The sequence below is a fragment of the Prunus mume genome, linkage group LG5 (genome assembly GCF_029339155.1).
Source record: "Prunus mume cultivar Tortuosa linkage group LG5, ASM2933915v1, whole genome shotgun sequence".
Taxonomy (NCBI): Eukaryota; Viridiplantae; Streptophyta; class Magnoliopsida; order Rosales; family Rosaceae; genus Prunus; species Prunus mume.
The window spans coordinates 14,673,420-14,685,641 of NC_142702.1; the positions used below are offsets into that span (position 1 = coordinate 14,673,420).

Genomic DNA, 12,222 nt, shown 5'->3' on the forward strand with positions numbered 1-12,222 from the left:
GATACTCTTATAGGATACGTGTGTATGTATATCTTATCCAATATGCTAGTTTTCGTTTAACAAATTTGTAGAGAGAGTAATTTAACATGTTTACTTTTGGTTTGGTGTTTTTTTTAATATACCTATTCATGTTTTAGGCATTAAATTTTATTTTATTTTTGTAATGAAGCTAATGACGAAAATTTTCATTTGGTCAGACAGAAGGACAAATGGAATATGTGAACCTTGGAGATGGCCGGAAGCTTTGCTCGGATTGCTATTCTATTGCTATCTTTGATCCAAGTAAATGTAACCGTCTTATTGAAAAGATGCGTGAATTTTATAAAGAGTTAAATCTCGAAGTGGATAAGGACATTCCTATTCTATTGGTCGACAAAAACTACATGGACAAAAGACAAGTAAGTAACATAACTAATAAAATCATATTTGTTCCGAATAGTGTTGTAAATAGATTTTTACGCTTGCTCATATCTATAACATATGATTATAGTTAATGCTTTTGAATTCATTATGCACACACTCAAAACTGGGAGTGAGCATCAATCCAACTGAATTGACCAAATTACTGGTTTGGTTTGTTTTTTATCAGAAAAAGTCAAACATTTTGAAAACCGAACTGGACAATCTCATTTTCATCTCCCATGAATGAGCATGTGAGTTTCATTCTTCAAGAAGTTTATTTAAACAACGAACCAAAGTATCAAATCACAAGATATGTTTAGATTACAATCATAAAGACATAAATTATTATTTTTACTTATATTTGAGTTGTAAACAAAATGCATGATAGCTATTAGTTTAATTGTAGTTTTCTTTCTAATATTAAAAACATCTCATGTTTGATTCCTCTCACTCTCGTTTATAAAAATAAAATGCAGTATATGATGCTAATATACCGAAGGATTTATTTTGTTTTTATTTTTTATTGATAAATTCTTAATGGTATTTCTTTTGGATATATGCAGGGTGCGGTTGGATTGACCACATTCGATCACAGAAAAGTTTGGACGGTAAGAGATATTAAGGCCTAAAATAGTCTATGTTGTTTTGAAAAATCTTATTAAAAAAATTACTATAGGATTCTTTACAATTTAATTATTAACGCCCTAAATAAAAGATTAGCTACCATGTTGCGTTCCTTGTAAATGTCATTGATTGAGACGTGTTAGAGCTTTTCCTAAAGTTGCCAGTTTTAGATTGTAATTTGGTAGCTAATTTGGATTGTATATGTGCCTTTTTTGTGATAATTTGGATTAGTGTCTTTGAATCCCCTTCAATTTATATGTTGGACAGTTTTAGCTGATTAATTAGCCCACATTAAAGATTGTTTAAATGCAAATGCTTTAGCCTGAAGAACGTAGGTACCTGCAATGATTGGTTTAGCTTCCTTATTTCTCGTAATAAAACCTGCAGCTCGCTTTTTTTTTCTTTCTACCATATCAATTAAAATGTGGGATCTTTTTTGTCATAAGGTAATTATTTTGTTTGGTGTTGGTTGTTAAACAAACAAAATAAAAAAGATTTGTTTGGGGTTTGATGATTTTATCCTTTTGATTTGTAACAGATTACAAATTGTTCAAAAAATGGGGATAATATTCAAGTGCAGAAAGCTAAAAAGACGTTGACCAAGGGCAAAGTGACATCAATCTTACTTCTGTTTGGACTACCAGAGTACTTTTTCTCAAATACCTTTCATTATAAATTTTTGTTTATAAACTTTTATTTTAAATTCATTTTCGCACTTCCTCATTCCCAAATTCTCACTGCATTCTTTCTAATTTATTTTCATAGCTATAGCCCATCTTCCTTTATTATTTTCAATTTTAGGAAATTCTGCATCCAACTCCTACATAGATGACTTTAGCACTTTGAATGCAGGATAACTGCTCTTAACTACTTGGGCTAACATACTCTTACCTTGTTGATTTTTAATTAGTATAACGATAAGAGAATAGAGAAATTGAAGAAGCATTTTTGCATTCCATTAAAACTTATCACCTCCTAAAAGTTCCTCTGTAATTTGATGATAATAGAGCATATTATATAACCATCATTATACATTTGTAAATAGTATTGAGACAAAATGACCCTCTCAGTTTCTCAAAATTCTTAAATAATAACAGTTATGAAATCTTTAGGAATAAATATCACAACAAATAAATAGTACCTTCAATTTCGTTTCCTCTCAAAAACATATTTATACAATAAATGTTTTATTGCATGCAGAGTTATAATGGGCGCGATCTTGGCACATGAGATGATGCATGCATGGTTACTTCTTAAAGGTTCGAATAAAATATTTTTTTTTCTTCATCTATTTATCTCGTAATGAAATATCATTTTTTTTTTCTTTGAATGATTAATTTTTTGTTAAGCTATTTAAATGATAGAGCCTATATTTTATTCTGTAAATGATGGTTTATGTACTTGTAAATTGTAATAGGTTGTAAGAAATTGGATAGAAAAGTGTGCGAAGGTATTTGTGAAGTGATGGCACAGCTGTGGTTGGAATGGTTTTGTGATGAGGGGAAGAATCATTTGGACTCTTACACAACCGAGCAGGCTGAGTTTACGAAGAATTTGAAAATATTACATGCATACAAGATAACAACGAGAGATGACAAAATTTATGGAGATGGGTTTAGAGAAGCTCAGCGGGCAGTTAGTACATCTAACCTCCACAAAACCTTGCAACATATCGTTCGACACAAGGCTCTCCCTCCTCGGATCCATAGCAACTCAACTTGTTAATATAGAGGAAATTAATAGAGATGTATTTTTCCAAATGTGACAGGTAAGAGAAAAGTTGTGCGAGAGAACTTTAGTGTTAATTAGTTTTGAATGTTTTTATCACTTATTTCTAGACGGATCCAGGATTTTAAAATAGGGTGGGCTAAATTTACCTTGCATACAAACCTATTAAGTCCATATGTATCGGTAGATAACTCAAACCCAAAATTTTCCCCTCTAAAATAGAACAATTCATGTATATCTCATACTCAAATAATTTTTCAAAATTATTGTTGATGTTAATTTTACAATATTAAAAAAAAAAATTAGAATTTTAAAGCTGAGGAATGGGGTGTGGTTTTAATTTAAACAGAAATTTAACGGGGAAGTGTGGTTTTTAATGTTAATTGTTTCTGTAAATGAAGAGTTTTTGTTTGTTTTTATTTATGTGAAGTGTTAAATGTTAATAAAATTGGGAAAGTGTGGTGGAACATGGGGTGAACTAAAAAGTGAAGGTGCCTCACACGCAACTCCACCAAGTCAATGCACTAAATCTGTCAGTTGGGGTCCATTTACATGAGTTAATTAGAACTTGGTGGAAATCTGTCAGTTGGGGTCCATTTACATGGGTAGATTGGAACTTGGGGGAGGTGTGCTGGGTTTGCTATTTTAGACTAGAAAAAAAAATAAAAAAAATTTGCCACATTTAACTAAAAAACTAATGTGGTCTTGGCTTGGCCCCACATTTCAAGCATGGGAACCTATGACCACTAAACTAAGTCCACAATTCCTATTTACCCAAAACAAACAAAAGTCCACAATTCCTAACAAGCATACATCAAAATTATTCGGATCATGTCGGAATTTGTCACCTCTAACAAGCATACATCAAAATTATTTGAAGACAGTCTTGATCAAGACCCTAACAAAAGCGAATTTTTAAAGGAAAACTTATGAAATTGTCAAATATATCTTCATAATCTTCATTTTTTTAATAATAAAAAATGACATACATATATAGAATAATAATAATAATAAATGATAAATATTAGTAAAAGTTGCTCAATTAATGAAAATAGACTGGCAAATTTATTTATGTGAAAATTTTATTTATTTTGTACAAATTGAATAATAACATTTTTGGGCACTACTAAATTTTTTTTGAATAAAAAATTTAAAAATATTTTCTATTTAATTTATCAAACACTACAATATACTTCAGTTATAGAATAAATTAATCTCCTTTTCAAACATTAATGCGTTCAATTTCAAAACTTGAAATACCAGACAGACGCAATGAGAAGAAAGAGAAAATAAAATAAAAAACAAAATTAAAAGATAAGGAGCAGAGGCAGCGTAGGAGCAACTCCACCCATTTGCCCTTAGTCATGGCAAGGGGGGAGCTAGGGCAGCTACTATTCACGTGAATAGTAGTTGCCCTTGCAAATAATATTTTCCGTTTCCACCCGTTGCCATGGCAAAGGGCAATTACTATTCATTTTTTTTATTTTTTTCACAGCTTTTTTTACCACAATAATTAATTTGGATAATATTTTCGAATAAGATTTTCGGGTGCCTACGTGTCAATACTATTCATATCTCATAATTGGATAAAATTTTCAATTTCAAATTTCAGATAAAAAAAAAAAGGCTGGTATTTATAGAAAAAAATTCATTAATTTTGGGTATTTTTTTAAAAAATTTCTGAATTTTTTCCAATATTTTATTGCAAAAATATTGGCTGCCGTTGGATTGGAGGAAAAAATAAGATCGGAGAGCCCAGACGACGCCATGTGGCAATGAAAAAAATCAAATCGGTGGGGTCTTGTGGTAGCATCAGAACGAGCATCGTAGCGTCGCGACCATCGCTTTGGACCTCGGGCTAAAGTCGCCTTGGGCGGCCACCGAGTTCGTGGGACCCACCTCCCGGGCTGGGCTCACCTCTGAAACGACTTTTTGTTTTTTCCCCCCTTGGGCTCACTCATTCGAACCGCTCTAATAAGAGCAACTCCACCCATTTGCCCTTAGCCATGGCAAGGGAGCTATGGCACCACTTCACGTGAATAGTAGTTGCCCTTGCAAATAGTATTTTCCGTTTCCATTGCCATGGCAAATGGCAATTACTATTCATTTTTTAATTTTTTTCACATTTTTTACCACAATAATTAATTTGGATAATATTTTCGGGTTCTTACGTGTCAATACTATTCATATCTCATAATCGGATAAAATTTTCAATTTCAAATTTCAGATTTAAAAAAAAAAAAAGGCTGGTATTTATAGAAAAAAATTCATTAATTTTGGGTATTTTTAAAAAAATTCGAATTTTTCCAGATTTTATTGCAAAAAAATTGGTGTTGGATTGGAGGAAAAATAAGATCGGAGAGCTAGACGACGCCACGTGGCAACAAAAAAATCAAATCAGATCAGAAGATCGTTTTCGCTGAAGGCTGCCGCCGAGTTCGTGGGACCCACCTCCCGGGCCCAGGCTCACCGCTGGAAACAGCTTTTTGTTTTTTTTCCCCCAGCCTTGGGCTCAGCTCATTGCTAGAACCGCTCCAAGGAGCAGATTGGCTTGGCCCACATTGCAAAAATGGTATTCTATGAATAACTAGGTCACAATTCCTATTTAGCAAAAAACCAAAACATGTTCATAATTCCTCTCTCTCTCTCTCTCTCTCTCTCTGACATTTACCAAGCACTGGCCAGAGTATCCTATTTTTTCCCTCCTCACACGCAGTGGCCAGAGTACTATTTTTTCTTCTTCTTCCTCCTCGCCTCTCCGTTCTCTCTCCGAAAAACCTATCCAAAATGTCTGTAGGCAAAAGAAGAAATGGACAGAAACGGTAATCCATTAATCCCAACTCATTTTGGAATGTTTAGGTGAGATCTCAATGACTTTTTGGTATAAATTTGTATTTGTTTCCATGAATAGGTGTTTCAAGGAAGAGCAATGGCTGCTTCCAAATCCCTTGTTTTGCTGCTGGCTAGTCTGCTCATAGTGGACATCCACCCATCTGCATCTGCACCTCCACCCAACCCCGCCGCCGCCGCCGCTGATGTTCCACCCAACCCCGCCGCCGCCGCTGATGTTCCGCCCAACCCCACCGCCGCTGCTGATGTATGTGTTTCTTTTTCGTTTTTTGAGTTTGTGGTAAATCTGTGGTAGATCTTCATATTTTTTCAAGTTTGTGGTAAATCTGTGGTAAATCTGTGGTATATCTTGCCGGTTCAGTCAGTTCAAACACAAGCGCAACACCATCATCCAACTTGTGTTCCAAAGCAAACCCTCTCCAGCCCCCACTAAGCCCAGCTCTCTTGCCAATGTAGACAGCATCATACTCATTGCCATCTTCATCTTCTAGTACCATTTCCGACCCTGTTTTTGAGAGATGATCCTCGCAAAATTTTGAAGGAAGCCCCTTGAAATCAAAACGAAACCGGTAGACAAATAGATTAATTAATCAAGTAACACAATTATATCTGCTACAACTTGTTTGATGTTGGTGGTATAGATTAAACAAACCACTAATAAGTAATGACGACAGTACTTAAAAACCAAGTTTTTTGTTGCAACTTACCAACCAGAAACAGCTATAAACATGAGACCGAACCATGTTTTTTGACTTCACAACCTTCTAGACTTTCTGTGCTTGCTTCCTGTACTTCACAACCTTCTGGATTTTCTGTGCTACGAACTCTGTTTGCTTTAGCTTTCTTTCTAATTTGTTTAGGAGCAACTTCATTCTTCCTCATCGGGCTGACTTCCTGTTCGATTTCTTGACCTTTGGGGCTATCTGGCAGAGCCTTTGGAGAAGTTTTTGTGTCATCCATTTCGGGCACGATACCTCTCTTTGACCTTTGTTTCTGATTCGATTCTGAGTCTGGGGAAGTTTTTGTGTCATCCATTACAGGCACCATACCTCTCTTTGACCTTCGTCTCTGATTTGGTTCCAAGACGGGGGAAGTTTTTGAGTCTTCCATCACAGGCACAACACCTCTCTCTGACCTTCGTTTCTCAATTGATTCCGAGTCTGGGGAAGTTTTTGTGTCAACCATTGCAGGCAGAGTACCTCTCTTTGACCTTCGTTTCTGATTTGGTTCTGAGTCTGGGGAAGTTTTTGTGTCCTCCATCTCAGGCACCATACCTCTCTTTGACCTTCGTCTCTGATTTGGTTCCAAGACGGGGGAAGTTTTTGAGTCTTCCATCACAGGCACAACACCTCTCTCTGACCTTCGTTTCTGAATCGATTCCGAGTCTGGAGAAGTTTTGGTGTCAACCATTGCAGGCACAGTACCTCTCTTTGACCTTCGTTTCTGATTTGGTTCTGAGTCTGGGGAAGTTTGAGGCTCATCCATCTCAAGCACAATACCTCTCTTTGACCTTCATTTCTGATTTGATTCTGAGTCAGTCTTCATGGCTGCCTTTGATGTCTTTTCAGCACTGGTAATCTCTTCTTTGTCCACATTGTTTTTGAAACATTCTAGACTCGGCATGGGGTATGCCTTAACTATGTAGATCTGCAGTCGTAACAACTACTAGTTCAATATTTGGCCTTTCAAAGATGTCCAGGTAAGTATATCAAAAGCATACATTCTCAAATCAAGCCTAAGCCCCATCAGATAATGATGCATTTGATGACTTAAAACGGGCATAAACTGAAAAAATAAATAAACGATAATCGAATCTCAGAGCTTGAAAGTTAATGATTAAACTGTGATAAGAATTTTGTCCAAAAAAAAGAAAACTGTGATAATAATATGTTTTGAAGTGTCTAATTACTACACAGTTCAAGCCTAAGCCTCAACATATAATGGAATGGTACTATGCATGAACTACCTAAGAACATATTTGTAGTGTCTAATTCCTCAAATGTTTCATTCCTAGATTTAGACTATATGCTTACATCGATCGAGCAGTAGTTTATATGCAGAAATCAGTTGATTTTAATAAGAGGGCAAGCTCTTGCAAGATCAATTTTGTTTAATATATATTTAAGCGTACCTTAAATCTTGCCTGTTCAGTCAGTTCAAACACAAGCGCATCACCATCATCCAACTTGTGTTCCAAAGCAAACCCTCTCCAGCCCCCACCAAGCCCAGCTCTCTTGCCAATGTAGACAGCATCATACTCATTGCCATCTTCATCTTCTAGTACCATTTCCGACCCTGTTTTTGAGAGATGATCCTCGCAAAATTTTGAAGGAAGCCCCTTGAAATCTAAACAAAACCAGTAGACAAATAGATTAATTAATCAAGTAACACAATTATATCTGCTACAACTTGTTTGATGTTGGTGGTATAGATTAAACAAACCACTAATAAGTAATGACTACAGTACTTAAAAACCAAGTTTTTTGTTGCAACTTACCAACCAGAAACAGCTATAAACATGAGACCGAACCATGTTTTGTTGCAACTTACCAACTCAGCCTCCCTCTCCTTCTCCCCTCCCCCAACTTTCCCTTTCGTCTCCCTCACCCTCCCCTTCGACACTTAGACACTTACTGTTATGTGATCAGCCTGGAGTATGAGATATATTTTGTGAATTATTATTGGCTTGTGATTCTAGTTAGGCATCTATTGTATGCTCTGTATGAATGAATGTCATCAAAATACACTTACTGTTATGTGATCAGCCTAGAGTATGACATATATTTTCTCAATTATTGGCTTGTGATTCTAGTTAGGCATCTATTGTGTGCTCTGTATGAATGAATCTCATCAAAATACACTTACTGTTATGTGATCAGCCTAGAGTATGAGATATATTTGGTCAATTATTGGCCTGTGATTCTAGTTAGGCATCTATTGTGTGCTCGGTATGAATGAATGTCATCATATTTTGAGACTTCGACACTTACTGTTATGTGATCAGCCTAGAGTATGAGATATATTTTGTCAATTATTGGCTTGAGATTCTAGTTAGGCATCTATTGTGTGCTCTATATGAATGAATGTCATCATATTTTGAGACTTCGACACTTACTGTTATGTGATCAGCCTAGAGTATGAGATATATTCAAACATAGTTCTATTCTTTTGTTAACATTTCTACTTCTCAGTTGGCAAGACTATCAATCAGGACTGCACATCTTGTTTAGATAATAGTTCAGTGTTTATATTTATGTGCTTCTATTGCTAGAAGATATCACAAGAATTAGAAGAAGACGCTTAGAGTCATCTGCTTGGTTAGTAGCAGTCAGATCTTGTAACTGAAATGTATGTTGTCTTTCTTGCTTTATACTATGTGGTGCAGGGGAATGTGATTTTTGAAGGGGCACCACCACCTAGCTTGCCACCAAGAAGCAACATCAAGTTTAGGATCCAACTTGTTCTCTTTTGCCTGGTCATGGTAGCAATCGTGTCATTTCTTCTCTGGTTGTTCTCACCTAGATTGCGCTCACTCTACTATGAATGGGGAATGAGAAGGAATGGGGACATTCCAACGACGCCGTTTCCTGTGGATTCTGGCCCACCAACAGCACCCTCACCATCTGCTAATGATTGGCCCAGACCAACACCAACAGCACCTCCAAATCCCAAGTCCTCCACACGTCCTCAGTTGCCATGTATGTGGATATCCCAGTTGTTATTTATATGTGGCCTGTCCATATTGTGGCCAGATTTCCACATTATCTGTAATTTAATTAGTTTCTATTTTACTATTAGGTTAAATACTAAGACTTATTGGTACTCTATTCTAGTTTAATTATATGGATTGGTACTCTTTCCTTCTCTGGGTTTTGTCCCAAGGGGTTTTCCCCGAGAAGGTTTTAATGAGGCCGCCATTAACATTCTAGCCTTTACTATGTACGTTGTTATGTGGTTTTTAATGAAGTAACCTATTTGCTCTATTTTGCCAAGTTGTTTGACAACTTCTCCAATCTAATAAAGCCTTATGATAAACTGGAATTAATTCTATTCTTCCATCTGAATGATGTAATACTCAACTTTATTCAACGGTACTCATGGTTTCAAATATCTGTTGTAAAATCTTTTACTTGCCTTAATTCCCAAGATGAATCACCCCTCGAGATCTCAACAAATACTGCATTGACCATTTAATTAGCAGGAAGACTTTTTTACATAATTGGAAGAAGTGAGACAGAGCACTTACTATGAGCAAAAACAAGGGTTGAGAAGTAGAACCAGAATATAGTTCCAATTTGCCGTGAGGGCGAACCCTGGAACTCTTGGTTAATTGGACGCACAATTAGCCACACAACCAAACCAGTTACCATAAAGAAACACAAACTTGTTATCCAGAGATCTGCAGAAAGAGGTTTCAAGAAAATCCACATGTTTTCCTTTTCATTTGGGACTATCATTCCCACATCTAAGTCCGTATATGGTACTGTAAAATCAACATATAAGGACCTGTTCGATGTGATTGTCGTATCTCCAACAACAGCATCGTATTTCTATGTTATTCGCACCCAAATATGTGGCAACGAAAATCAGTAATGAAGTTAGTTAGAAATTTCTGTATATAACAAGAAGTAAAAATCACCAAAAATAATATACTAAGACAGAACAATATTTTTGTCCATTATCAAGATCAAAATTTAGACTTACCTAATAGAAGCACACTACGAACCAGACACATGCCATTTTATTTTTGTGTGTGTTTGTACAAGGTCAGTTTCTTGGATACCATCATGTTAAGTTTTGTCAACTGCCCCTATCAACTTAAGCTACTTAGAATGTAGATTTAATCTACCACGATTTGGGCCATTAATTGTTTGCATTCTACCAGAAACCAACAACCAAGTGTACCTTGAGATAAACCTGGTGCACAAGATCATTGTAAGTTCCAGCAGAATGTCCATTGGCATCCTGAAATGGAATAAACTCGTAATGTACTTCATATAGCAGAGCACCAATTGCAGCTTTGAACACGTCTATACAAAATCCAGTGACATATGTTCTACTGCCCTGAAGATCATAGTCCACGCACACAAGGTCCTTGAATCCTACTTCACTGGCAAGCCAATTCTTAGTTTTACTTCACTCAATTGATTCTTGGAACCTTTCAAGACTGTTGTTGATCCTCCAGGCCATATGATTGTCTCCAGATCACCAGTGGAAATTAACTTTCTTTTGGTATGAAGCAGGTGGGACTCCTTTATGTTTCCTTCTACACAAGGCAAAAGCCCAACTTTACTATCTCAAATGCCCCTGAATTTCGTTTCCCATTTGGATACCGAGTTTCACCACTTAAACCTATAAATCTACCTTCCAATATCTCTCTAAGAAGCAGAACTCCATGTCCGAAGGACCTCGTATTATTTATATCATCTGGTAGTCTAGTTTGGTGTATGGCTGGTTAGTTGTAGAATTTACTATCCTTCCCTCTCAATTGCTTCTGCTAGAGCCCAAGTGGCATCATATGCCCAGATTGCATCTGCACTTAACTCCCTTACTTGTACATTGGCCTCCTCCATGTAAAATTTCCTCCTCAATCTCGAAGTAAGATTTTGGAGGCTCCTTGATGCTGGAATGCAAGACTTCAAACCTACTACTCCTTGCATTGACTCAATTACAGATAAATCCATGGAATGCAGGAAATTCATGCTACTTGATGTCATAATATCCAAGCATAACCTTGACCCATCATTCCTAATCTTTTTGCATTTAAGAAAAGGCAAGGCACAAGTAAATGTGAAATGTGCACGAGAAAAACCTTAGTATTCAGTTGCATTAGCTTTTGGAGGTCTTCAATGATTTGTTCGCTTCTTGAGGAGGTAGCAAATGAAATTTACACATTTTTCTCCTGTAAGGAAATGACCAAAGAAGGAATGATGTCTCTCCCGTATTTCGTGTTCTCATATATAAGGATAACATCCCTCCATTGGAACTTTTCAATCAGGGCACTGATTCCCATAATTTGAGAAGTTTCATCCTGTGTGATCTCAACAAAGAAGGGATATTTGTTAGAGGGAGAGGGAGAAGGACTAGGTTGAGAAAGAGACATCACAGGTACTTTAGCTTCTTCTCCTAACTCTGCCAAAAGGTTTGCTTCCATACTTGTTTGTGCACCAATTATTGCTTGCACTTGGACGTCGTCCAAAAGATTACGAGCTGCGTTGGTTAACAAGTAACTTATATAATGACCATAAGTGTATTTATCATATAGCAAGTGATACCATGCCTATGCATCCCTAAGAGTTAAGGTCGCATGTCAAACCCCAAATAATAATGAAGTAGCTCTGTTGAAATCAGAGTATTGCCTACATGGGAGTTAAGATTATTAACCATAGGTTTCAGAAATCCCTAGAAGAAACTATTCTCTGTTTACCACTGGATCCATCATGTTGTTTCTTCTTTCTGTTCTGTTTCTTTAATTTAGAGACTACTTTGTAATTCCACAATATATTTAATTCAGACGTCAACAGAGAAACTGACAAGTTTAGAGGCTTTGAAATTGTGACCTTGTTTACTAGGCTTCAGAAGAAGATGTAGTAAAAAACACAACTAGTGTGTAGAATG

At 36.2% G+C, this 12,222-nt stretch overlaps 3 protein-coding genes and 1 pseudogene across 3 annotated transcripts; 2 read left to right on the plus strand and 2 right to left on the minus strand.

Moving 5' to 3' along the window:
• The first annotated feature begins 224 nt into the window (after positions 1–224).
• On the plus strand, positions 225–2,751 carry LOC148917052 (protein DA1-like). Its single transcript, XM_089052359.1, has 5 exons — positions 225–398; positions 966–1,010; positions 1,565–1,671; positions 2,227–2,285; positions 2,444–2,751. The coding sequence occupies exons 1-5, from the start codon at positions 309–311 to the stop codon at positions 2,749–2,751; spliced, it is 609 nt and encodes a 202-aa protein (XP_088908485.1). The 5' UTR covers positions 225–308.
• Positions 2,752–5,362: 2,611 nt separating this feature from the next.
• Positions 5,363–9,587, plus strand: LOC148917053 (uncharacterized). The gene is made up of 3 exons (XM_089052707.1): positions 5,363–5,576; positions 5,666–5,851; positions 8,990–9,587. Exons 2-3 carry the CDS (start codon positions 5,684–5,686, stop codon positions 9,440–9,442), a joined length of 621 nt encoding a protein of 206 aa, XP_088908833.1. The 5' UTR covers positions 5,363–5,576; positions 5,666–5,683; the 3' UTR covers positions 9,443–9,587.
• On the minus strand, positions 6,202–7,134 carry LOC148917054 (uncharacterized). The gene has a single exon (XM_089052706.1). The coding sequence runs from the start codon at positions 7,087–7,089 to the stop codon at positions 6,325–6,327; it is 765 nt and encodes a 254-aa protein (XP_088908832.1). The 5' UTR covers positions 7,090–7,134; the 3' UTR covers positions 6,202–6,324.
• LOC148917055 (glutamate receptor 2.2 pseudogene) lies at positions 9,550–11,809 on the minus strand (annotated as a pseudogene).
• Positions 11,810–12,222: the final 413 nt, after the last annotated feature.

Excerpts from the sequence above, each read along its gene's own strand:
- LOC148917053 (XM_089052707.1), top strand. The coding sequence starts at position 5,684 with ATGGCTGCTTCCAAATCCCTTGTTTTGCTGCTGGCTAGTCTGCTCATA. Across the intron at positions 5,852-8,989 it reads ACCCCACCGCCGCTGCTGAT|GGGAATGTGATTTTTGAAGG; the intron begins GTATGTGTTTCT and ends TATGTGGTGCAG.
- LOC148917052 (XM_089052359.1), top strand. The coding sequence starts at position 309 with ATGCGTGAATTTTATAAAGAGTTAAATCTCGAAGTGGATAAGGACATT. Across the intron at positions 1,672-2,226 it reads CTTCTGTTTGGACTACCAGA|AGTTATAATGGGCGCGATCT; the intron begins GTACTTTTTCTC and ends TATTGCATGCAG. Across the intron at positions 2,286-2,443 it reads TGCATGGTTACTTCTTAAAG|GTTGTAAGAAATTGGATAGA; the intron begins GTTCGAATAAAA and ends AAATTGTAATAG.
- LOC148917054 (XM_089052706.1), bottom strand. The coding sequence starts at position 7,089 with ATGGATGAGCCTCAAACTTCCCCAGACTCAGAACCAAATCAGAAACGA.